Source organism: Marmota flaviventris, chromosome 19 (genome assembly GCF_047511675.1).
Source record: "Marmota flaviventris isolate mMarFla1 chromosome 19, mMarFla1.hap1, whole genome shotgun sequence".
NCBI lineage: Eukaryota > Metazoa > Chordata > Mammalia > Rodentia > Sciuridae > Marmota > Marmota flaviventris.
In genome coordinates, this window is record NC_092516.1 from 27910365 (window position 1) to 27935508 (window position 25144).

The following is a 25144-nucleotide window of genomic DNA, read 5'->3' on the forward strand; positions in this document are numbered from 1 at the left end:
CAAAACAGTAAATACCATGCAAAACAAGCACCCAAATAAAAGGCAGCATCAGCTTAAGGATCTACTGTAATATTACTACACAATCCTAGCAGATTTTAACCCTTTTCTGGCCCATTTACAAAATATGTGAACTCTGTAATACTCTGCAAACATTACAAACGTTGCTTTAGATTTCTTTTCTTGAAGAAGTTAAGTCTTGAAACAGCAAATTTGCATATTTGTTTACACTACCATGGATGGGTAATTATCACAAAAGGCCTTTGACCAAATTTTTTCTTCCCAAGAGTTTTGTAAGTTTTCTCCTCAGGTTGCAGTTTCCCCCTCAGATCTTAACAGACTAACAACTGGGGAAATACATATAAAGTCATATAGAAATTTAAAAAATTAAAAACCAAGAAAGAATCTGTCATCAAACTAATAGTCTAAACTTTGTTACAACCTCCCCTCCTCAAAAAAAAAAAAAAAATTAAAAACCACTTCATTTACAAAGCTATAGGTATTTTATAAAGTACTCGACTAATTAACAGTTTATAAAAATTGGAGGAAATTTTTGGGTGGAAACAAAACAGTGACTCATTCTCCCGTAAATAGTTCTTCTAAAATGCCACATCCACATAGGAACATTTGGCCAAACTGTCTGCAGGGCGCTACCTTGTAGGCCAGACCCCTCTCAGGTCAGCTTCAGAGGCTCAGGCATGCTGGCAAATGCCAGCTCCAGGCAGGCCAAGGACCCCTGCGGGACTTTGGCAGGCATTTTGTGCTGCAGGCTAATGTCCTCCAGCACCAGCCATCAATGCCTCAGCTGTGTCAAGCGCTTCTGCACCAGCGCTCATTACCGCCGCAGTTCACTCCTTAGTTCAGAGGTGTCCTCTTTGATAACTTGTGCTGGTTACTGGACAGACAGCTGCAGTCTTTTTTGTAGGAAAAAACATTCTGTCTTGGAATATGCAGAAACTTCTGGCTACACTAATATACATCAATTCAACTTTCTTCTTGATTGGCGCCATTGACTTAATCCCAACTCAAAATAATCCAAGCCAACCTTGAGTGATGACTCCCAACTCCACCAAGTGCTGTTAGAAGTTCTCAGAGTTCTAGGAGCTGCCTGAAGAAACAGAGCCCGGCCCTGCAGTCCTAGTGGGGTTGCCCCCTCCCCCAGAGTGGAATCTGGATCTGAGAGCATGATTTTGATGATGTGATTTAACTCCTGTTTTCTCATCCATAAATTAGTTGTGAAGCTTAAATAACATCAAGCATATTACTTGACAATTAAGTAACTAAGCCAAAAAAACAGTAAATTTTGATTTTCCTCAGTTTGTCTTTGCATTAAGACTATAGTTTACACTTGGTAGGTGCTCAGTATTATCAGATGAGTGAGTTCTGTAACTCTTGAAGTGAGTGAGATTTCAGCATTCTATGTATCCTATCACTGGGGGAATGGAAGTAGTCAACTTTTAAATGTATATTCCATCTAGTGAACTAAGAAACACAGGTGGTAAATTATGTTATGTGGCCTTTTGATATTTTAGTCTAGGTTGATTTGAATTTAAAGATGACTTTGTTTGTTTTTCTTGCAGCCTTTTCTCAATCTAGTTTTTAAATTATTTCTTGTAGGTCATTTCATTAGAAAAACTAAAGGATTTTGGTGAGTGTGTCATTGCCCTTCAGGCCAGTGTCATAAAGAAATTTCTCCAAGGCTTCATGGCTCCCAAGCAAAGGAGAAGAAAACTCCAAAGTGAAGATTCAGTAAAAACTGAGGAAGTGGATGAAGAGAAAAAAATGGCAGAGGAAGCAAAGGTATTTAGTTATTAAACAACATAGGGGTTTTCTTGTTGTTGTTGTTAATATTTTTTAGTTGTAGATGGACACAATGCCTTTATGTTCTTTATTTTTATGTGGTGCTGAGGATTGAACCCAGTGCCTCTCATATGCTAGGCAAGTGCTCTACCACTGAGCCACAACCCCAGCCCAGAAATGTAGTTTTTGATTATGTGAGTGTGAATTTTTTGTTTTGGTTGTAAATGGATACAATACCCTTCATTTTATTCATTTATTTTTTATGTGGTGCTGAGAATCAAACCCAGTGCCTCACATGTGCTAGGCAAGCACTCAACCATTGAGTCAGCACCCCAGCCCCTGTAATTTGGTTTTGAAATAGTCTTACCTTACAGTTTTTAGCTACTTGTGACATTACCCCCTGATCCCGTATTCCTTTTTTAAAAATCACTTTTGCCAAATTTGTGGTTTTTAAAGCTTTCTACAGCTGTGAATAATGGTCAGAGTATGTGTATCTTCTCCCAAAAAATGTAAAAATATATACAATATGGAATTCCCCATTTTTTATGCTGTGTTGTTAAGTGTATACCTATTGTTATGCAAACATCACCCACCATCCATCCCTAGAACTTCTCAGCATAATGTCTTCAAGTTCATTCATGTTGTATAGCACATGCCAGAATTTCCTTTGGGTTCTTTTGATGTTGTTGTTGTTTGTTTTAATTTGTTCAATTAGTTATACACAACAGTAGAATGCATTTTTGACAAATTGTACACAAATGGAGCACGACTCTCATTTCTCTGGCTGTACGTGATTCAGAGTCACACCAGTAGTGTAATCATACACATATAGAGAGTAATAATATATGTATTATTACTTCTCATTCTACAGTCCCTCCCATCCCCACAACCCCACCCCTCCCCTCACTTCCCTCTGCACAATCCAAAGTTCCTTCATTCTTCCTTACCCTCCCTCCTGCTATGGATCAGAATCTGCTGATCAGAGAAAACATTCAGTCTTTGGTTTTTTGGGGATAGGCTTTCATTTACTTAACATGATAAGAATTTCCTTTGTTTTTAACCAATGTATGTTAATAGAAAACCACTTCTCTATCTAACAACACTTCTGACTTGATGTGTGTGAGTTTTCTTCCACAGCAAGCAGTTTTCCGATTTTTTGTTGTTGTTCAGCTGAAGTTCATTTCTGACACTACTTGGGAGTTTGTATCAGGTTCCACAAGTTAATGAACTCAGTCCCATAAAACTGCTCTCTTCGATGCCTGTCACAAGTCCCTGTGCTAGCCGAAAGAGGGTTTTCATGACCCCTGCCTCAGGTTCAGTAGTTTGCTAAAATGGCTCAAGGACTCAGGGAAACATTTTTTTCTTAGGACAACTAGGTTACTATAAAGGCTACACCTCAGGGACAGCTGCATGGAAGAAGCATAGGGTTGGAAGGGCCTGGAGTTTTCACACCCTCTCTGAACAACCCCAGTTTCTCAGCACACCCATGTGTTCACTAACCCAGAAGCTCCTTCCTCATCCCTTACTGGAGTTGTAGGTAGGGCTAAAAGTTTCACGCCTCTAATTACTTGAGTCCTTTTGGTGGCCAGACCCATCCTGAGTCTGTCTAGGGGCCTCTATAACTAAAGAAAATCAAGAAATTTCAAGGGTTTTAGGGTCATAGATGAATCCCAAATATTTCTTTTAATACCTCCCACACAATTTTATTTACTAATTCAGCCGTTGATTGGTACTCCGGTTGCTCTCTGTCTTAATTATTGAGTATACTGCTGCTGTGAACAAAGGCCTGCATGTATCTCTTCATATCTCTGTTTTTAATTCTTGAGATACACCAAGAAGTGGAGTTGTGGATGGAAGTGGAGTCTAATTTGTTGGAGGCCTGCCATGTGCTTCCCACAGTGGCTGGACCAGCTTCCACAAATTCTGTCAGCAGTTCTCTGGGTTCTGGTTTCTGCATGTCCTTGCCAGCACTCATGTCCTGTTTCTTTGATGGTTTCCATCCTAAGGGATAGAAGGTGCTGTCTTATGGTTTTGGTTTGTAGTTCCTTAATGATCAATGATAGGACAATCTTTTCATGTGTTTATTCACCATTTGTTTTATCTTTGCAGAAATGTGTATTCAAGTCCTTTGCCCTTTTTTTTTTCTTTTTTTAAATCTTTAAGCTTTTATTTGTTTATTTTTATGTGGTGCGGAGGATCAAACCCAGGGCCTCGCACATGCTAGGCAAGCAATCTACCACTGAGCCACAACCCAAGCCCTCCTTTGCCCATTTTTAAATTGGGTTGTTTGGTTGAGTTGTAGGAATTCTTTGCGTGTGCTTGCTATTAATCTTTTATCTGATATGTGATTTGCAAATGTATTTTTCCATTCCCAGGGTTGTCTTTTTATTCTGTTGATAGTGCTCTTTGATGCATATTTTAATGCAACTCATCTGTGTTTTTTCTTTTGTTGCCTCCACTTTGGGTATCACATCCAAGAAATCATTGCCAAATTAAATGTCACAGAGCTTTCCTCCCTCTGTTTTCTTTTTATTTATTTATTTTTTTGTGGTGCTGAGGATCGAACCCAGGGCCTTATGCATATAAGGCAAGCACTCTACCAACTGAGCTATATCCCCAGCCCCGTCTCTGTTTTCTTCTAATTTTACAGTTAGGTCTTTGATTCATTTTGAATTAAGTTTTGTAAAGGATATAGTAAGGATCCAACTTCAGGTGTTTTTTGGTTTTTTTGTTGTTGTTGTTATGTAGATATCCATCCAATTTGTTGGCTTTTTAAAAGTTTTAAACATAACATGCTCATTGTAAATAAATCAAACAAGAGGTTAAGTAAAAATATATAACTGCCATCCTAGCCTCACTACCCAAAGATACCACACTGTTTAATAACCCCTAATAGTTTGATGTGCTCTGTTACAAAGAGAGTTTTTATTAGATTTTCACAGAATGGAATCCTTCTATCCAAACATTCAGTACTTTGCACTCATCAACATATTCTGGGCAATTATTTGTCCCTTCTCTGTTGGTCTGTAGTGATCTCCCTGGTGGGTTTTTTATTTTCTTCTGTTTTTTTGCGGTGCCGGGGATCAAATTCAGGGCCTTGTACATGCTAGGCAAGCACTCTACCACTGAACTACATCCCAGCCCCATGTTGTTCGTTTCTGCTAATGAGTATGAAGTAGTCTCCCATTTCCCTTTATGAGGATACCTAGCAGTTCCATTTTTGTCTGTTTTGTACATTAGATTTCTGCTTAAAATACCTTGTGAAGGAAAGAATTTGAAAGACAAGTCCCAGTTTATCCAGTGCAGAATACTGATCCCTAATTGTAGATTTTCCTGGTTCCCTTTTATTCTTTCACAAACATCTGATAAAGGCATAACTGTGCTAAGTCATGGAGATTTTAAAAACTATAAATCCTTGTCTTCAAGGTACTCGGTGTGAGTGTGAGACGGAGCAGGCAGGCAGTTAATGTTCCTTGACTTACTGGGGTTTTACCACATGTTGATACACCCATGGTAAAGTGGAAATAATGTTGAATCGGAAACACTGTATGTCCCCGACCCACTGCACGTAGTGGCAGCACTCTAGAGCACAGCCTGCTCCCATTGTGAGCGTGTGGCTGGCTGAGCCACTGCCTCCTACCCAGTATCACAAGGGAACATCATCCTGTATTATTGCTAGCCCAGAAAAGACCCACAATTTAAGTGCAGTCTCTACTAAATCAGTGTCGCTTTCACTCCATCTTCATAGTCTGAACATTATAAGTCATACTATCATAAGTCGAGGGCTGTTTGTACCAACGAGAGAGAGTAGTACTTGGCTTGGCCTCTGAGGGATGCCCAGGGCCAGTTAGAGAAGACTTCCCAGAGGAGATCACGCAGAAACTGGGGGTTAAAAAATGAGCAGGAATTAATCGTCATGGCAGGGGTGCCAGAGGCCTTTTCAGATTCAACTCAAATCAGACTCTCTTGGTCACTGACAACTAATTCTGGTTTTGTTCTTCCAGTTTACACAGACACCACTCTCCTTTCAAAAACACCTCAGTTATTTGTACATAGTAGTCATGTTCCCCCTGCTTTTCTTCTGACACCACAGGAGTCTCCCTGGATGTTCCCATGCCAAAAGTCCCATTTTCCCCTGCCATCTCTTTTCCTATAACATTTTCTTCTCCTTGAGAACTAACTAACAGATATAGAATTCCCATTAATCTCTTTTTGAGTACTAAAGCCCATGGTGAAATAACCTTCTTAGCTTGTCAGGTGAGACTAGTTCTTAGCTTAGGGAGAAAGTGAGCCCTCTGCAGGTCCAGACCCAGTGCAGGAATAGGAAGTTGGTAGGGCCTCTTGGAAAGTCAGTCACATCCATGGAGTGGCTCAGCGACCTTCTGCATTAACATGGCCTTAGGCCCTGCAGTTTCCCACCAAGGTCAGCTTTTTCCACTGTCCTTTGCTTTAAAAAAGTTTCCACTTAGCTAAGGCCAGGGTTTTTTCAGCTGGCACTAGACCGTCGCATGAGTTTATGTCAGTCTCTAATCTGGGCCCCAGTTTCCTTATTTATGAAAGTAGATTGTCTCTCAAATCCCTTAATTAAACGGGAAAGATAATGTATATTTTGACAAAATCCTGGGGTTGTTTTTTTGTTGTTGTTGTTGTTCTCTTTTTACTTTGGTTGCATTGCCCTGACAACCTGATTGTTTTTTCATTTTATTTTAATTTTTTAAATTTGCATTTGCTCATTATTTTAATTATGCAGCTTTGTGGGGTATAGTGATAATTCATTACGTGTGTGCAGCATGTAATGATTGAATCAGAGTAGTTAGCATTTCTGTCTCCTTTAATTTTTTTCTAAAAAGTTATTGATTAGCATGATAATTGTACAAATTTATGGGGTACTGTGTGATATTTCAAATAATGTGGAACATTTCATGAGTGTTCATATCATTCTTATGTAGGTGCCCTGTGAGTATTCTCTGTATGGTTCTACTTTTGGTGTATGTGCTACTGTAACTAGCACTGTTTTTCTATTTTGAATGGTCTTTTGTGGAAGATTGACGTGAAGTCTTGTTATATCCTTGCCAAGATAGGACAATTGCCTGTTTAATGTTAAACAAAGGCACTAATGGTGACTTAGATGTAAACTCCATTTTCCTTGATTCTGTTGCAGCTACTTCTGACCAGGGACTTAATTTATTTAAACATTATATGCTAGAGAATTTGATTTTTCTTTCCACTAGGATAATGTGTCTAGGCCTGGTGCCGTTGATGTACTCCTATAATCCCAGAAGCTTGGGAGGCTGAGGCAGGGGGGGATGGCAAGTTTAAAGCCAGCCTCAGCAACTTAGCAAGGCCCTAAGCATCTTAGCAAGACCATGAAAAATAAAAGGGGCTGGAGATGTTGCTCAGTGGTTAAGCGCCCCTGTTCTCAATCTCCTTGGTACCAAAAGAAGAAGAAAAAGAATGTGTGCAGGCTCCTGCAGCACTTTAAGGTGGAGGGTTTTATAGGATGCCACCAGTATTAAGTATGGAAATGTTTTCATCTGGCCAGTGCTTATCTGTTTAAAAGCATTACTTCGAATGTAATGGATTTTTTGTTTTGCTTCTGTCTTTTGATGCACTAGGCTGGAATTGTGTGTAATTAGAGACTAGAATGTTTCCTCGAAACTTGAATATCTAATGTTTTTCCCCTCAAAAATAGAAGCTGGTTGGTCTCTGCTTTAATGAGTAACTCTGGAGACATCAGGAGATGCTCCTAACGTGTTAAGCATTAGATCAGAAATCTGCAGACCTGGCCCTAGATTTCTGTGAAGCCTTGGGCAAGCTTTCTTCCCATGTAAAGTAACTAGTGACAAGTGAATGTTATGCCACTGTTTGTAGCAGAAGCATTCTGAATTAACCAGAACATTGGAAACAACCCAAATGTTCATCAGCTGATAAATAAATAAATAAAATATCTCCTATCTGAACAACAGAGTATTATTCAGCAACTAAATGGAACATTAATGAACCCAGAAATATAGTGAAAATCGACAGTTACAAAAAGCCACCTAATTACATGATATATTTTAAGTCTGTTTTTAAAAAGGTTAAATATGTTTATTGTTGTCAAGACCTCTTTGGATTTCTAAAATAATTGTAAAGAGGCCAGATGAGCTGTAGATGCCTGGTTTTATAATTGATGGAAATAACTGGGGAGTGAAAAGCAGTGCTGGGCAGAGCAGGACTGTATTCTCAGTGCCCTGCCTGTGACTACCCACTAGAGGACAGCCACACCCATCTGTGGTTGAGTCCCTGCCGCCTGGCAGTAGTGCTGTGTGAGAACTGACCTGCTGGGCAGCACAGTGAGCCTGTAGTTCCAGCTCCTGGGGAAGCTGAGACATGGGGATTCTAGACCAGCTTGGAGGAGACTGTTCTTCTGATGAGGAACCTGCAGTACTGTGTGTCAGATCTCTACTCTAGAGAGAGTGTGTGTGTAGGGCAGAGGGGGGACTGCAAGGCAGCTCTGATTGGTGAACTCAGATTTTACCAAGGAGCTCTGAGGAAGGAAGGAAAGAGGGAGGGAGGGAGGGAGGGAGGAAATTGTGCTTCTTTTTCAAAGCAAATGCTGAAACATCTGCAGAAGTTGGAGTAGAAGGAATGAGTCACTCTCCACTAGAACTTTAGTAGCCTCTGTTTAAATATAGATTGGTTTGTGTATGTCTTTACACATAAGGCTTTCTGTGATTCTGTATTTGTGTTTCTGTAGGAAAGAGAAAGGACAGCTCTTGTTTCCTTCCTCCAGCCTCTCACCACAGTCAAGCTAGCTCAACTTTCACTGTCCTCTTGGAAGCTTTTTTGTTTTTTTGAAGTAAAAATCAGGGCCTTCTGCACTGAACCTCAGAGCTACACCCCCAGCCCCTGTTCCTTACTTTTAAATGCTACTAAGTCTAAGGGGATAACACTGGAAGAGAGTGTCCCTGCCATTCCCCCTGCCTCCCTTTAATCTGTGTGCAACCTTTGGCAAGTTTCCCCCACCCCCGCCCTTCAGAGGCTTCTTTTCTATAAGATAAATGGGTAGATTGATGAAGCTCTGCGAGACAAATGTCCTGAGAATTCTCTTGTTTCTTCACTCTTTCCTGGTCCCCTGTCAGTGTGTTTGAAGTCACTGTAGTAATAATTCCAGCCTGGTTTGCTCTTTTGTTTAGGTGGCATCTGCTCTGGAAAAATGGAAGACAGCAATCCGTGAAGCTCAGACTTTTTCCAGAATGCATGTTCTACTTGGGATGCTTGACGCCTGTATCAAGTGGGATATGTCAGCAGAAAATGCTAGGTGCAAAGTTTGTCGAAAGAAAGGTACGTTTAGATCAAATTTGCTAATGTGGGTGTGCTAGGTACTAAGATCTCCATTCTCAAGATGTCTTCTCTCCCCAAAAGAATTCTGTATACAAAGATTTTTAGTATGGTGGGGCAGATTTACTTTCTCCTGAAGGTCTATCAGACGCTATTTTTTGAAATCACATGATGTTGGATCAGAGCAGGCCCTCTGTTCCTCAGTTTAGAGTATGCTGTAAGAACAATTGATCTCCAATCTTCAGATTTCCACAACTAGCAAAATTAGTTCATCTAAAAATTTTTTTTTAATATTTATTTTTTAATTGGACACAATATCTTTATTTATTTTTATGTGGTGCTGAGGATCGAACCCAGGGCCTCACATGTGCTATGCGAGTGCTCTACCTCTGAACCACAACCCCAGCCCCAGTTCATCTAAAATTTGAAATCCAATTTTTGTCTTGGCACTTTATTGTCTGGAAGAAAAGATGAGTGCTTCCAGCAGAGGGCACTCTTTATTCACTGTGAATGCCCAGAGTTGGCCCTTTTACCACTGTGTCCTACAGAGCAAAGCATTTAGGGATGTTCACTGTTGAGATCTTTCAGGTCACCTGTGTACAAAAGGAGCTTCATGCCTAAAAGTCATGTGATTGACTTCTTAGTGGCTAAAGTTATTTAATTTCTAAGAAGGAAAAATTCTATACAATGTCATTCAATTGCTGTAAAACTGATTTAGAATGAAAGTCAGAGAGGGGGAATTGACCATGCTGATTCATTGTATTTTCAGACGTCAGGAAACTAAATGACTTGGAGGACCTTACCAGACATGCATTGGAAAGCATTTGGGGTCAGAGAAGAGTAGCAAAGTTTCTAGCCATCACTTGATTTTTGCTGCCTCTTAGTAAATACTAATTGTCCTATCTGTGAGTAGATTTTTGGCTATAAGTTAGGAGATCTTATCCCTAAATCACCAATAGTCTGTTTTATGCTACATTTCTTTCCAGAAAATGACTGTGTTTTGAAAAGGCGGTAGCACTATACTAGAATGTTTGTTCTTTTGTGGTGTTAGCTGAGGGTCAGCACCTTGGCTTACTGCTCAGTGATTGTTGCTGTGCCGCCCACAGTGCTATACAAGTTTATCTCTTTGCAGGTGAGGATGACAAATTGATCTTGTGTGATGAGTGTAATAAAGCCTTCCACCTGTTTTGTCTGAGGCCGGCCCTCTATGAAGTACCAGATGGTGAGTGGCAGTGCCCAGCTTGCCAGCCTGCTACTGCTAGGCGCAATTCCCGTGGCAGGTGAGAATTTTTCTTCTATAAATAAATGAATGGAGAAATAAATTTCAGTTATTCAAATTGAGTGATTCCAAAGAGCTTTAAGTTCATCTTTTAGTACAGAGCCTGATCACTCATGGTGCTTCAATAGGAGTCAAAGGGCTCTGATCTGATTCTGGTTTAGTGTTGGTGTTTGTAGTTTTCTCTACCAGCCACATTCTCTTGTCTCCTTGATCCTACTTTCTTCTCAAGTGACAGTGCATCTCCTTTGCTGCCCCCACATTGTGCACACCTCACTTCCTGATTACTTTTACAACCAGCTGCTGCTCAGTATCTTCAAACTCATGACCTTCCCTGCCTGCACCTCCTGTTTCCCACATTTTCCTCTCACAATTAGAACTTTGGTGTCGACTTAGACAGGAGCTTTCTCCTCCCATCCTGTGTATTTATTAATTTGCCAGATGTTAGTAGTCCAGCGTCCAGGTGTCTTATGAAAAATGTCCAGGTTTCTTATGAAAAAGTTGCCTGCTCTCCACTCTCTGTGGTCCCTTTGGTTGTTTGTCTCTCCTACACCTCTCACGTGCAGTCCTTTGGTGGATTTGCAGCTCCTTTGTCTTAGCTCGTATCTTTCCCTTTCTTACCTGTCGAACTATTATGGTGATACCAGAATAGAAGGCAGTAAGGTGTTCTAAAACTTCCAATCTTTTCATTGCCTCTAGAATAAAGTCCAAACTCCCTTGCCTAAGACTTATAGCAACCCCAGCTTAGGTTTTGGGCCCTGGTGCCTGTGTGTGCCTGTTATAGGCTGCTCATTGCTGTCTCTTGGACTTTCCTCTGTTCAGCACTCCCAACTGAGTAAGCTGCCTTTGGCCTAGCTACATTTGCACTGTATTTATTTTTTAGTTTTAGGTGGACACAATATCTTTATTTTATTTTTATGTGGTGCTGAGAATCTAACCCAGTGCCTCATGCATGCTAGCCGAGCGTGCTACCACTTAAGCCACATCCCCAGCCCCTTGCACTGTATTTTTGAAAAGTTCTTCGTACATCCTTAGAGTTAATTGCTCCTCTTTGCTGGCTGAACTTTCCCTCTCTAAAACAGTACTTTGATGCCTGCATCTGATCATATATAGGGTTCCCTCCCACAAGATCATCAGTGCCCTGCGATTTGAGGTGCTGTTTTTTTGTTTTTTTTTTTTCTCTGCCCAAGTGTCAATACAGAAAACATAGGACCTTGTAAGGAAGAAAGACCTAATATTTACCAAATTAATACCATTGTTTTTTGCATTGAAAGTTGAGATTGTATAAAGGTAGCTTATAGGCACTGTAGCTTGGTCTCTTTTGCAAAGGGTAGAGCAGTCTGACCCTGACTCCACCTTAACAGTATGCCTGAGTTGTTTCTCACCCCATTCCAGCCACGCTGGAGAGATGAGACATGCTTCTCTGAAATCATGGGGCTTGGAACCAGCTGCTCTGAGCTGGGATTATCATTGCTTTGAAGTTATGGTCATCTGCAAGCTGTCTCAGCTCCTGGAAGGGGGCCATCAAGGTGGAGTAACACCTGTCTGGACTGTTTGTCTTTTTAGTCCATCCCAGAGTGGGGACAGCTTTTAGGACCTGAAATGTTACTTTATCTGGCTCTTTTTGTGAGACAAAAGTAATAGTGTTTTGCATTGTTTTGTGTGGGGAGGGGTAGGGTTGCATTTTGGTCTTGACTTCTGTTGCCATTGGTGTCCTATCCAAAACATTTGGGGCAGAGAAAAGGGAGGCATGCTTTTGAAGCCTCCTTTTTTAAAAATTTTGTGAAAAACTATCCTGATCTAGATTTAGGGTCTGTCCCCTTCTCACCAGATTAATCTATTCTGTGAAGAGAAAAAGGTTGCTGCGATCCCTGTGGGACGTCGGCTGTTCTCAGGATCACTTTGGGCTAGAACTGTTCTCTATGTCTTTTCCTCCTCACAGGAATTACACTGAGGAGTCTGACTCTGAGGACAGCGAAGATGATGAGAGTGACTCGGAGGAAGAAGAGGAGGAGGAGGAAGAGGAAGATTATGAGGTGGCTGGCTTGCGATGTAAGTGTTCACTTTGTCCACATCATTGACCTCACAGTCTCCCCAGCTGACCTGGAAAGGCCAGTAGTCAATTGTCGATGCCAGCATCTTGCTGTCTTCCCTTTCTCCTGTGACTGTGGCATAACTGAGCAGCCATATGTTTAAATGAGTTTTCAAGATGCTGTTGCTAATCACCTGCCTCGTTGGAGGTGGGTGGCTTGGTCGTGAGAACACCAGCCTATGGCGGCTCAGGTTCGCAGGCATGCTTATGACAGGGTTGCCGACTCTGAACCCCTCCACATAAGGGACAGTGGATGAGTAGGCCTCTGGTGCAGCGCCACTTCCAGAGGTGTACTTTTTTCTCTGGTAACAGTGATCATTTCTTCCCTAAAACAGACAGGTCTATAGTTTTGCTAATTTGCAAAGAGAAGACTGTTTTTTCATGGCTTAAACAAAAGGATGTTAGGAAGGTTCAGATCTGTCCTCGCAGATGGGGGCCAGTAGTCTCGTCTGAGACCACAGCTCAAGATGGAGGAGATGGTACAGTTCCCATCTCACATCTCTTTATGGCAGCCCTGAGTGCTTGTGCTTGGTGTGAGGAGAGGTCATGTTTGACCTTTGCTTCCTGCACTGGTGCTGCCAAGATAGGAGGGCTCTAAGCTGGCACCTCCACTCCAGTCCTCCCACCATCCTCCCCCACACTTGGGAGGTGTCCTAAGTCTCACCTCCCTGTCTTATAGGACTCCTTTGCTTTGGTTACGAGGTGTTCTTTTCAGGTGTCCTGAAGTGTGTGAGCAGGTATTCCAGGATTCTGCAGTGAGGGCGCCAGTCGTGGCTTGGATGCACATCTGTCTGGACAGATTCTGAATATAGCAGAGTATTGGTTCTGTTTATTTTCAAAATGGTAATAGCTTTCAACTTCCACATTGTGGCTCGGAAAGGAATTGTCCCCCTTCTGGGGTTCTAGGGCCTCTACCTGCCAAAGGAATCTAGGGAGCATTTGGTACTTCAGAGCCTTTTTCTGTTTCACCTTTCAGGCCACCAAAGCTGTGGTTCCTTGGTGTGACTCAAGGGCCTGGCATTTGAGCCTCAGCTTCTTTCCCTTTCTTATTAGCCCAATCTTAAGCTAGAGGCTGTGAAATAGCCCATGGGAGGGGGGCAGTTACCATGGTCCAGAAATAGAAAAGAAAGCGCTGGTGATTGGTTCTCTCAACACTGATTCTCTAAATCCGTCTTTGCCCAAATGTCATCTCCCCACTCGCCAGAATATTAGCAAGGAAAAGTCATAGACAGTGGGTTTAATGGAGAAGCCCTGAGCTGATCCTCGTGGAACAGTGCTCCCAAGGGCATGCTGAGGAGTGTCGGTGTGCCTGACATCCAGCCCCTGCTGCGAACTGGAGATGCTCGCAGCCTGGCTGCCTTCCTGCCTGTCCTCTCTTGGAGCTGCTAGGCAGGCTCTTGCAGTGCACTGTCTGGTTGTCAGAAATGCAAGAAGACAGGACTAGAGCAAGCCCTGAACTGGATTCAGAGAGGAAGGCTTGTGGCCCTTCACTGGTGTCTGCCTTTCTCTGAGAAGGTTGGATGGTGGGTGTAGGATAAGTCTGGGGATTATGAGACGGGCAGTTTCGTGATGAGGCTCTGTTTCGCATATAAGCACACACACACTTCGGCTGAGCTCGGGTCTTAGAAGACCAGGATTTTTTCTCCTGAGTCAGTTTGCAGTTGAATCCTTCAAGGCCTCATTCCCAGGAGCAACTGAGCAGGGTTGGGACAGAGACGTCTAAAAGGTCTTTGGGAATTGAAGAGGGACATACATTTTCATCTACTCTTGCTGCTATTTCTTAGCAACCTGTTAGGAAGGGCAAGAGAAAAATAGCAAGAGCACCCGTAATAGAAGGAAGCCATTGCTTTGCCTGTATGAGTGGCTTTGTCGTCCCTGCCCTGCCCCCAATGGGCTCTTCTCCTCTGTTGCTCTGAATTCTTTATTTTTATTACAGTGAGACCTCGAAAGACCACCCGGGGTAAGCAGGGCATCATCCCCCCGGCAGCACGGCCAGGACGACCAAGTAAGAAGCCACATCCCACCAGGAGGCCACGGCCAAAGGCGTCCCCTGTGGATGATGCTGAGGTTGACGAGCTGGTAAGAGTTGTTTATTGTCCTCCCTCTAGTTTTCCTATTCTTATTTCCTCCCCCAGAATTAGGAATTCACCAGGCAGCAGGTGGAGCCTTGCTTCTCCTCCCTCCTCCCTCCTCCTGAGCCTGGGGGTCTGAGAAGGCAAGTGGGTGGGCCCATGGGTGGGCCTCTGGGCAGCCAGCCCTCTGGGAACGGAACAGCTCTGTCTGGCATTCCCCGGCCATAGCTTGCAAACATCGTCCTCTAGTTAGTAAGCAGCCTGCAACTTGTTAAGGATTTTAAAATAGTACCCATGTGTCTCTGGTGGGCCCAGAGGGGCTGGATCTCCCTGTGGGAATGTCAGCAATGTTGGAGCCTCACTTACTGCTGGGTCTTTTGCCGACAGTTGTTAGGGGGAGGGACATTACCCTCCCCTCTGCTCCTCAGCCAATGTAATTTTAGTAGTTTTGTTTTAGCTCTCACTTGAGCTTTGAAGAACAAAAAGAAGCTCTTGAAAATGTGCTTGTTTTGGCAGACCCCCATCTCAGGGTCGGGGCATAAAGCAAGCCATTCTGGAGATGAAAGGACATTAAAGACCCCCCCTGTGTGCCCAGCCCTAACTCCTTCAGGGCAGTGGCTCCTACTGCTGTGAGTCCCCAGTGGTTACACAGCCACCTGGAAGACGGATTCCACCCCTTCTGTCCTCAGCCACCTCTTCTCACAGTGCCCTCAGTGGAAAGGCCCTGCGAGGGAATTGAACGTCTTATTTTCCTTCCCGGACACCCCACCTCCACAAAATTGGCTACTGGAGGTCCAGTGCCCCCCCGGCCAGCTTTTTGCAGTTGCTTGTTTATACCCATCCTTGGTCTCACCATAATCCCGGGTCCATCTGCTGTCAGAGTGCTAGCGTCCTGTTGACAGTGGCCCTTTCCAGCCGACCTCTAACAGTCCTGCTGTTAATGCAGCAACTGCTGCCTGCCCTCTGCTGCTTTGATCGCTGTCCACCAGGGAGCGGGCGAGTGGATAGATGAAGATGCCTGCCTCCCGGCCCAGAGTGTGGCGCGACTTGAATGTCGAATGTTTTTGATGTCTCTACATCAAGAAAATGGTTGAGCTCTGTTTTTCTTTTCTTTCCTTTTCCTTCTCTTTCTCTTTTTTTTTTTAAGCAGATGCACACATTGTCTGTCCTGCCTGCTATTCTACTCTGGACCTCTAATAGACATTCTTCTTTCTTTTGGTGTTAGGTACTTCAGACCAAGCGCAGCTCCAGGAGGCAAAGCCTGGAGCTGCAGAAGTGTGAGGAGATCCTCCACAAGATTGTGAAGTACCGCTTCAGCTGGCCCTTCAGGTGAGCTCTACTCCGGGGAGGTTGGCCGCGCAGTCGGGCAGGCACTGGGAATAGGGGAAGAAAGCAGCTGGCTGAGCCCCCAGGGACTGCCCCATCCCTTTCCTTTCAGGACGTCTTAGTGGCAGGGGAACTAGCTTTTCCAAGTGGATAGTGACAGCTCTGACAAGGTGACCACATCTCTTCTGTGTCCTTCAGGCATGGGCATTCTGGGCCTCCTTATTTGGCTCTCAGGCTTCTCTCAGTTGCAATCAGGGTTCCATTGGTTCTTCTCCACAGGGAGCCTGTGACCAGGGATGAGGCTGAGGACTACTATGAAGTGATCACCCACCCCATGGACCTTCAGACAATACAGAACAAGTGTTCCTGTGGGAACTACCGCTCCGTGCAGGAGTTCCTTACTGACATGAAGCAGGTGTTCACCAACGCTGAGCTCTACAACTGCCGAGGCAGCCACGTGCTCAGCTGCATGGTGAAGACGGAGCAATGCCTGGTGGCACTGCTGCATAAACACCTCCCTGGACACCCGTATGTCCGCAGGAAACGCAAGAAGTTTCCCGACCGGCTTGCTGATGATGAAGGGGACAGTGATCCAGAGCCTGTTGGACAGTCCAGGGCACGAAGGCAGAAGAAATAGAGAGGTGGGCCCCTGGTAAGGGAGCTGAGGTAGGGGGATAGTGGGGGACAGCTGGGGGGACTGGGGAGGCAGGAGAGGAAGATGGAGAAGAACTTGGAAGGAAAAAATCATGGGAGTCCAGAAATATCTGTCACCCCAAGCTTGTGCTGTTCTCAAACTCCCCTTTGGGCCTATTCAATCAAAGCTTTCGGGGAGCCTAATACCGGGTAGGTGATTTCTGCCAGAAGTTCTGGGTGCAGAAGAGGGTCTTAGCCCTGCTTTCCAAGCGTTTCCTGGAGGAGGCCCAGGTACTGTGTCTCCTGTGAGCCCAGTTCTTTTTCTCCCTCCCTTCCCTCTGAGGTCCCTCCCACCTTGGCAACAACGCCAAGCCCCTCTGGTCTCCAGTGAGGGGTTACGGCATTACTTAGCAGGATCAAGAATAATCAGGCTAATTGGGGAGGTTGTGTTGTTTTTGTTTTGTTTTGTTTTTTTAATCTATATTTATACACAGTCTTGTTTCTTTCAGCCCGTACTCTGTCTCTTCCTCCTCCTCCCTCTCAGGTGACGGTATGTCAGTGAGTGCCATACAGAATTCTGTTTTCACCAGCATCATGAGACAGTTGTGGTCTTTTGAGTTGATCTTAGCAGAGTAAAGGGACATTTTCTGGAGCCATTCCTGAACACCCTGCCCCTTCTTTGTGATAGCCTTCTCCCACTTCCCTGCCCCACCGCCTCAACAAAGCAAAACAAAACAAAACAAAAAACGAAGGCACTTCACTTAGAGACTGAGTCCTGCTTATAATCATGCGTATAACCTTTATTTGATGGATCTGGCCAGAGGGGTGTTGGAGCCCAGCCCACCCACATACCAGACGAGCTCTTAGGGAGCAGAAGAGCAGGAAGAATTGAAATGTTTGATTTTTTTTTTTTTAATTGACTTTTCTAGTTATTAAAAGTTGCTTGTTTCAGCAGTGATATTGTATAAAGAACATCTTGTAAAATATCTGTCATCTCGCTTTGGCACATGTACAGTACAGTTTATATGATGTGTCTGCTTTACGCCCCCATCGCCCTCACCCACCTGGTCTTCTGCAGAGGAGCTGGGTTGGAGACTGGTCCAGTGGCATCTTGGTGGCCAGGGACCCTTCTGCCTACTGTGGCGGCGCTCTCTGCCTCCTCCTCCATATCTGCCTCTTCCCATGCCCATTCTGGCTTCAGACTCAGAGCTCCTGCGAACTGCATATGGCAGTGGTCAGTGTCAGTGGGGGTGGAGGGCGGGAGCAGCTCAGAGAGCAGTTCCACAGCCAGTCTAGCCTAGTCGTTATATTTAGGCAAAAGTTTGTAGTCTTCTTTCCCTTTTATGACAGATTTTGATAAAAGTACAAGACAGGGTTTGATTTTTCTATTCTATCAACTTTGAATTTGGAACACGTGAGCACCTCAGCTCTTCTGTATCTATTTAAAGGAAAAGAAGCCCACCAATGGGATTGCTACTCCTAGGACTGAGAGTAAGCCTCCTGACATGACACTCCCAGGTGTGGTCCCAGCTCTCCTTCTCCTCCTTGCCCGGGGGTTCTGGGACTCGTCTCAAGTGGCTGGTGGGTAGGGTTACCACCCTTCTCCAGGCTTGGGGTAAGCACTGACTTGACACCAGGACAAGCCCTGCCACCACCCCGGCCCCTGCTGCTTATCCTAGATCCAGTCTGTTCTTGTTATAGTGAGAATCCGTGTTCCCACTGCAGTGACACCTGAATTGTTGGTTGTTTTTTTAATTGTCTTTAAGGAGGAAGGGCCCCATTAAAGGGTGAACTTGTAATAAATTGGAATTTCAAATAAACATTATGTACTTGTGTTTATAAAGAAGAAACAATTCTGCAGCTCTTTCTTTGTGCTCTTGCCAAGGTGGTGGGGAGTCCAGTCCTGGGAGCTACTTTCTGGTTGGCCTGGCCGGCTCCCTGTGAGGCTTGGCATGGCAGGCCAGAGCACCCCTTGCTGGTCCCAGTGGCCCTGTCCGCCACAGTGCTTCACTTCCCGGAGACAGGCAGGATGTACTTGGGCAGGCAGAACCTGGCCTTGTCTCCATCCAGCTCCCTGAATTTCATCTGGAATTGGGGCAAAGTATTCTTAAGGCTTAACTGTGGGTCTTTGTTCCTTTAGTTTGGGGAGAAACTCCTATATTTTAAAACATTTTTCTTTTCTTTTTTATTTATTTATTTATTTATAAATAACACACAACAACATCTTTGTATGTGGTGCTGAGGATCGAACCCAGGCCGCATGCATGCCGGGCGAGCACGCTACCACTTGAGCCACATCCCCAGCCCCAAAACATTTTTCTTTTCAAGGGAAATAATTTCAGACATTCACAGAATGGGTGAAAAGTATAATGAGTTCCCACGTGCTCGGCTTCAGGGGTTCCACCCGTGGCCGCCCTGTTGGATTTCGCCCTCATGTGTGATTGAGTCTGCAGTTGGTTTGAGCAGGCTGCTGTGGGGTGACACCTCTCCTGGGGAAGAGAGCTTTTGCTAAGCCACTGCTGCCTGCTGAGCAGTGGGACTCCCAGTTCTTGACCACCCGAACCAGGCAGAGCAAAAGGTCAGATGTCAACCTGGAAGAGGGTTTGAGGGAAGGCCGCAGCCCTGGGTGCAGGTTCTGCTGCTGGCCTCACAGCCTTGTGGACATGGGCTTTCAGGGCCTGCACCAAGCACTCGGGTGCCCATCCCTTCTGGGGGAAGGTGGGCTTGGCCCCCTAGCAGTTTGGATTCCACTCGCTTGTCCCCTCCAGCTCTGGAGAAGAAACTCTTCTCTACATGATGGGCAGCACTCAGGGCTCCCAGCCCAGTCTGTGAAGTTCTGTTCTGGGTGGTGGGTTCCTAGGCCCACCCGTTCAGCACCTGTGGGGCTGTCCTCCCTCCAGGTCTGCACAGGGCCCTGCTCAGCATCCCATCTCCTTCCTATCTGCCCCTTCCACGGGCCAGTGATGTTGAGGGAAGCTACTTCACCTGCGATGACTAGTGCAAAGAAGAGCTTTGTTCCAGAGGACTGTACTCGAGATCACCCTCGTCTTACAGCCCTGTCCTGGGATGAAGTCTCTGGGTTCCACAGCAGCTCCTCAATGGGCCTTCTCCAGCTTGGTGGGGGCCAGGGTGTCTAGCAGAGTGTAGAGTGAGCCAGTGAGGAGAGAATAACCCTGAACCCGTATCCTAACCTTGCCCTGGACCTTCAGGCCTCTTTACACTGTGGACTGTCCCAATCCAGGAGCTGCCTTGTGGGAGTGAACACAGCCCTGGGCCCCAAGATCCCTCAGAGACTGAACTCGGGGCTGAGATTAACCAAGGCCCTCACTATGCACAAGCTCCGACCCCCAGGTACCGCTTGAGGTGTGTAAGGCTACATTCTAAAGATCGAGACCATGAAGGGGAAGAAAGGGACCAGGGCCCATGGTACAGGAGCCAACAGGTATTGGTTTCTGGGGTGTTGCTGCCTAATTCTGAAATGTTCTTTCTGGGTGGTTGGGGAGATCTATCCAGTTGCAGAAGCGTTGTTTTTCTCCCTCACCTGCTTTACCCAGTTTATGTGGACTGGACCTCTCTAAGTTATACACCAGTGCACAGGGACCAGAGAACACAAGAGGGAGAACAAGCAGTTCCCCCCACTGGACCAAATCATATCCTTGGTGTAGGACTCTCAGAAGCTCTGGAGGCCCACTGGGTTAACTCCCAGCACGTCCTCAGGCCATGCGGCTGGGGTTTTGAACCAGTGAAGCACCAACACTGAACGCCCAGGGGAAGGAAGGCTCTGTCCAAGGCTTAGAGCATCACTGCTTCCTTCTCCCCTCAGGGTCTTCACAGGCTCATCCAGGGCTGAGAGGCCTTTGCTGGCATGGTGTGCCTTCCTCTCAAGCCCTGGCCAACATGGACCATTGTAGCCTCAAACCTGCCCTCCTGACCGCATCGCTGCCCCCGGTGTTCCTCAGCCCCTCCCCTGTCCCCTGCCTAGCAAGGAAGAGGGTCCTCTGGTGCCCTTCCAATGTTCAACTCCCACCGCTTCTGCAAATCCACCCCTTTCCCAGAGGCCCCTGCCCAATGGCACACCCTCAGCACCCCACACTCCCTGCAGACTGCCCGGGAGCCCACTCAGTGCGGTCACTGCCATCACTCCCATAATGGGCTCCTTATTACCTCTCTTCATTCTGTTTCTCACCCAGTTAGAAGGAATTAAGGTCCCTTAGCATTGTTGGTCAAAGGCACAGACTTACTTTGTGCTGTGGGAAGAGAAGGACAAGGACATTCCTGTACATGCCGCTGGGGACCCTTGTGCTGAAGGATGAGCCTGACCCCAACTCAACCCATGAGGGACCTGCTTGGGACCTTGACCCAACCTGGGTGATTCTCATTAGACTTCTCTGGTCCCTGTGCACTGGTAGCTGGTGCTGGGCAAAGCTCAAGCCTGAGAGGCCCTGCCTCGGGGGCTCTGCCCTCCTACTGTAGAAAGCAATGGGGGCACCTGCCCCAGCCTGGGCCCTGAGGGTCTCCTGGCACTGATACCGAATGCTGGCTACAGGTAGTACAGGCCCCGGGACAGTGACCAGTGCCTTTACCTGGCTGGAGTGAGTGTCCCAGGTCAATATGGTGTTTGACCACAAGCTGAAAGGTCTCAGGTGGCCTACACAGCTACATCACAGGGGACAGAGGAGGCAGGTCCCAGGGCCCTGAGCTGCCCCAGCACACACAGTGCCTCTGCCTACCTCCCAACACAAGTGTGCAAGCTACCTGTGTGGAGCTTGCTGCCAATCGCTACTAAGCTCAAGAGTTTCCATCTCTGGGCCCACATCCACACCACCAAGAAGCCGTTGCTAAGCTGGGCCCACGTGCCCCTCCCAGAGACAAGTGGGGGCCGGATATGGGGATGCCTTGACCAGCGCCCCAAAGAAGGAGTTGAACAGGCCAGTATCCCTCAGAGGCAATGAGGATGGTCATCCTCCAGCCTCAGGCCTGGGAAGGGGACCCGTTGAGACAAGGTGGAGGAGGCTCAATCCCCACCTTGTCCACTAATGAGGAAAACAAAGGGTGAGGAAGGGAAGACAACCACAGCCCCGAGCGGCTGGACACCCCCGAGCCAGAGGGCCTCGTGTCCTCCCCGGGATTCTCTGAGCATCCTGGCAGGCATCCCAATCCCACTTTGGAGGCACGGCACTCAGGCCTCAGAAAGAGGCTTGTGCGCGCGCACACACGCACACACGTGCACACACACACACTTCTGCAAAACAGCTGTGCCGTGGGGGAACTTACTCTTGATTGGAGGGGAGCCAGAGAATGAGCGCGACACCCCTCCAGCTCTGCTCTCAGGGAGCCCTGCAGACCCTCGTCCTACCTTCCCCTTCCCAGCCCAGAGAGGACTCAGCAGTGCCACACCGGGGTTTATTCCAGTCACAGCTTCCAGAGGAACTCAACAATAAATTACATCATTAAATAAGCGCCTGCTAAACCACGCTCTCTTCTGCCCCCTCCTCTCCTCACACCTTCCGGGACTCAAACAGGCCTATCCCCCCTCCCCATGCACTAGCCGGGGAGAGGGATGTGAGTCTCTCTGGGTCCCCACCCTGGTCCTCAGCCCCCTGGCATTCACTTGCCTGACCTTGACAGCTGGGCAGCTGCTAGTCAGCTGTCTCTTGGGGGGAGGGGAGGGCAAAGAAGGGGCAGCCACTACCCAGAGCCAGGCCTCTGTCACTAGAGGTGTGTGGGGTTCTCCAGAGAGGGGTCCGTCTTAGTCATGTGCAAGACCACAGTAGGGGTCTTATAGTGGCAGTGGGTGCCACGGCCATAGCCCCCAGAGGCCCGACAGGCCTTGGCTCGGGCCCGGCCTGCTGCCATCTTGCGGTGGCACAGGCTCTGCCAGGTCTGGAAAGTCTTAGAGCTCCATACCCACACACCGCTGGTGATGCCTACCACCAGTGACATGAAGATTTTGAGCATAAAGACAGCTACGGTAGGCACTGAGCCCCCTGGCAGAGAGCAGTCCCTCCGGCCTCCGGGGGCAGCAGCTGCCGAGCATGGCTGCTCTGTGGCCCTGAGGCGCCAGAAGTCCAGGTTGAGGCGTTCATAGACATAGCAGACGATGACACAGGTGGCAGGCACCGTGTAGAGGATGGAGAAGACCCCGATCTTGACCATGAGCTTCTCCAGCTTCTCCGTGTTGGTGCCGCCGGTCTTCATGATCTTGCGGATGTGGAAGAGGGCCACGAAGCCGGTCAGGAGGAAGCTGGTGCCTAGCACCAGGTAGCAGGACAGGGGCACCAGCACGAAGCCCGTGAGCGCTGCTGCATCCATGCTGGCGACGTAGCAGAGCCCTGTCAGCTCATCCCCAGCCACCTTGCGCAGCGTGAGGACAATGATGGTCTTGAGGGCCGGCAGGCCCCAGGCAGCCATGTGGAAGTAGCTGCCATGGGCCTCAATGGCTTCATGGCCCCATTTCTTGCCAGCTGCCAGGAACCAGGTGAGCGTCAGGACCACCCACCACAGCGAGCTGGCCATGCCAAAGTAATAGAGCAGCAGGAAGACCAGGGTGCAGCCCGTGTTCTCCAAGCCTTCCTGAATCACGTAGAGCGCTCCGGCCTCCTGGTCGCAGGACACGCTCTGGGCGCCCGCCACTGTGCGGATGAGGAAGGCGAGAGAGTAGACGTTGTAGCACATGGAGAGGAAGATGATGGGGCGCTCCGGGTACTGGAAGCGGTGAGGTTCCAGCAGGAAGGTGAGCACGGTGAAGGCCGTGGAGAAGAAGCACAGCGCCGACCACACGGCCATCCAAACCAGCGCGAAGTCCTTGTCGCGCCGTGACCAGAACACCTCGACGCCCGGCCCGCAGCGCGGCGCACACGAGCGGCTCTTCTCCACGTACTGGAACTTCTCTGGGTTCTCGCAGGTGCCTCCTGCGCCCGGGCCCGGGGCTGCGTCGCCAGGGGGCCGCGCGGGCCGCGGCGCCACAGGCAGCATCCCCAGGCCCTTGTGGGGCTCAGCGGGGCCAGCCGTGGCGTTCTCGGGCGCCTCCATGCAGAGCGCGTGCGGGTCGTTGCGCGTGGGCAACCGGGCGCAGTCGAGCGAGTCCGGCCAGCCGAAGTTAAACTGCTCCATGATGGGCGCGCAGCGCAGGCGCGCCTGCTCGCACATGGGCCGGCAGGCGGGGATGGGCGTCGAGACCTGGTCGGTGCACATGGGCGCGTAGAGCGAGCACAGGAAGAAGCGCAGGTGGCTGTGGCAGCCGTACTGCACTAGCGGCGCGAACTCGGCCAGCTCGGCGGCCGCCTCGCCCTGCGACGTGTGGCCCAGCATGTTGGGCATGCGGGTCAGGTTGTAGCCGATGCCGCGGCACATGGGGATCTCCACCACCTGGCACGGCGCCGGCCCGCGCCCGCGCTCCGGATCGAAGCGGCCGATCTCCAGCGCCGCGCCGCCCGCCGCCAGCAGCTGCCACAGCAGCAGCGCCCGGCGGAGCGGCGGCACGGCCATCCCGGGCGGCCCGGGCCAAGAGCGCGAGCGCGGCCCCGGCTCACTCGGGCCGTGCAGTCCCGCGCCCCCGTGCCTGCCCGCCACGTCGCGGGGCGCGGGCCATAGCCGAGCCGCCCACGTGTATCCGGGCGCCGCCGGGCAGCGCTCGGGCAGCCGCCCGCAGGACAGGAGCCGCCGAGCCCGCCGAGCCGCCACCGCCGCTGCCAGTGGAGCCGCCGCCGAGCCACAGCCGGCGCGGTCTCCCCCGGGCCGCGGCTACAAGCCCGGGGCGGGGCTCTGTGTGGACACGCCCAGGGGCGGGGCCCGCGCGCCGGACACGCCCCCGCCAGGCTTTAAAGGCGCCGCGTCTCTCAGACGCGCTGGGGCGCCCGCGGGGGACCGGAGCTGTGGGCAACGTTTTCTACCGGCTCACTCTTCCTTTTCCACCAGGCTCTTCCCCTTCCCTGGCGGCCCAAACTCTCCCCGCGACGGTCCCTTGCCTACACCCCCAGTATGGGGGGCATTTTCCCACGTGGAGAGAACTTGTCTGAGGCCTCCCTCCACTTGTGGAAAGTCTCGGTTCCTACTCAGACTGTCCAAGTGCAGCCTCTGCCTCTTTACTGGTTTATGTGTCTCAGTTTCCTTTTCTGTAAAGAGAACAGATGATCCAGCTCCTGTGCACCTCTGCCGAGGAATCCTGCTGCAAGCTGGACCTCGTGCCATCTGCGTAGCCTTCCAAGAATGAGGCACTATCCGCATTTCTCAGGTGGGGAGACTGATGCTGAGAGGCGTGACATGTGCAAGGGCATCGAGTTACCAAGTTCCGTGTGTAACTCTTCTCCTCTGGGCGCTGTACTACTTATCTCACAAGAACATTCTCCCTTCTGGAGGAGTGTTAGCACCCTATCACCTCTCTCTAAGATGCCCCCTTGATCTTTGGGACCTGATTAGAAACTGCTGTGGATCCCAGATAGCTGGGCAGGAAAAATCCAAGAAACACCCCCTCAAGGGACGCTGCTCTGGGAACCCTTAGACTGTTCCCACCATTGTCCATCTTCTCCACCCCCTCAGCCTACAAATACCTGGAGGATTCAGAGTCAATACTGCATATGAGAATTGGGCCCTGTAGGCTCTGGAGGCTGAGGCAGGAAGATCTTA

The 25144-nt window shown here is 48.3% G+C and overlaps 2 protein-coding genes and 1 non-coding gene across 6 annotated transcripts in view; 1 reads left to right on the forward strand and 2 right to left on the reverse strand.

Annotated features, from left to right (window-relative positions):
• The window catches only part of Baz1b (bromodomain adjacent to zinc finger domain 1B), an 82408-nt gene extending 64069 nt beyond the window's left edge, over positions 1-18339 (forward strand). For 2 of the 4 annotated variants that reach the window (XM_027948451.2, XM_071605365.1), the window contains exons 13-20: positions 1615-1797; positions 8976-9123; positions 10253-10400; positions 12339-12448; positions 14425-14567; positions 15786-15889; positions 16166-16527; positions 17029-18339. In XM_027948451.2, the coding sequence (XP_027804252.1) occupies positions 1615-1797; positions 8976-9123; positions 10253-10400; positions 12339-12448; positions 14425-14567; positions 15786-15889; positions 16166-16523 (1194 nt within the window). In that variant the 3' untranslated portion in view covers positions 16524-16527; positions 17029-18339. Of the gene's footprint in view, positions 1-1614; positions 1798-8975; positions 9124-10252; positions 10401-12338; positions 12449-14424; positions 14568-15785; positions 15890-16165; positions 16553-17028 lie in introns of all 4 variants that reach the window. The other 2 variants (XM_027948452.2, XM_027948450.2) reach the window with 2 other exon arrangements.
• On the reverse strand, positions 6702-6808 carry LOC114103177 (U6 spliceosomal RNA). The gene has a single exon (XR_003584608.1). It is a non-coding gene; the product is annotated as a U6 spliceosomal RNA (small nuclear RNA).
• Positions 18340-21908: 3569 nt separating the features above from the next.
• Positions 21909-24007, reverse strand: Fzd9 (frizzled class receptor 9). The gene has a single exon (XM_027948692.3). The coding sequence runs from the start codon at positions 24005-24007 to the stop codon at positions 22232-22234; it is 1776 nt and encodes a 591-aa protein (XP_027804493.1). The 3' UTR covers positions 21909-22231.
• Positions 24008-25144: the final 1137 nt, after the last annotated feature.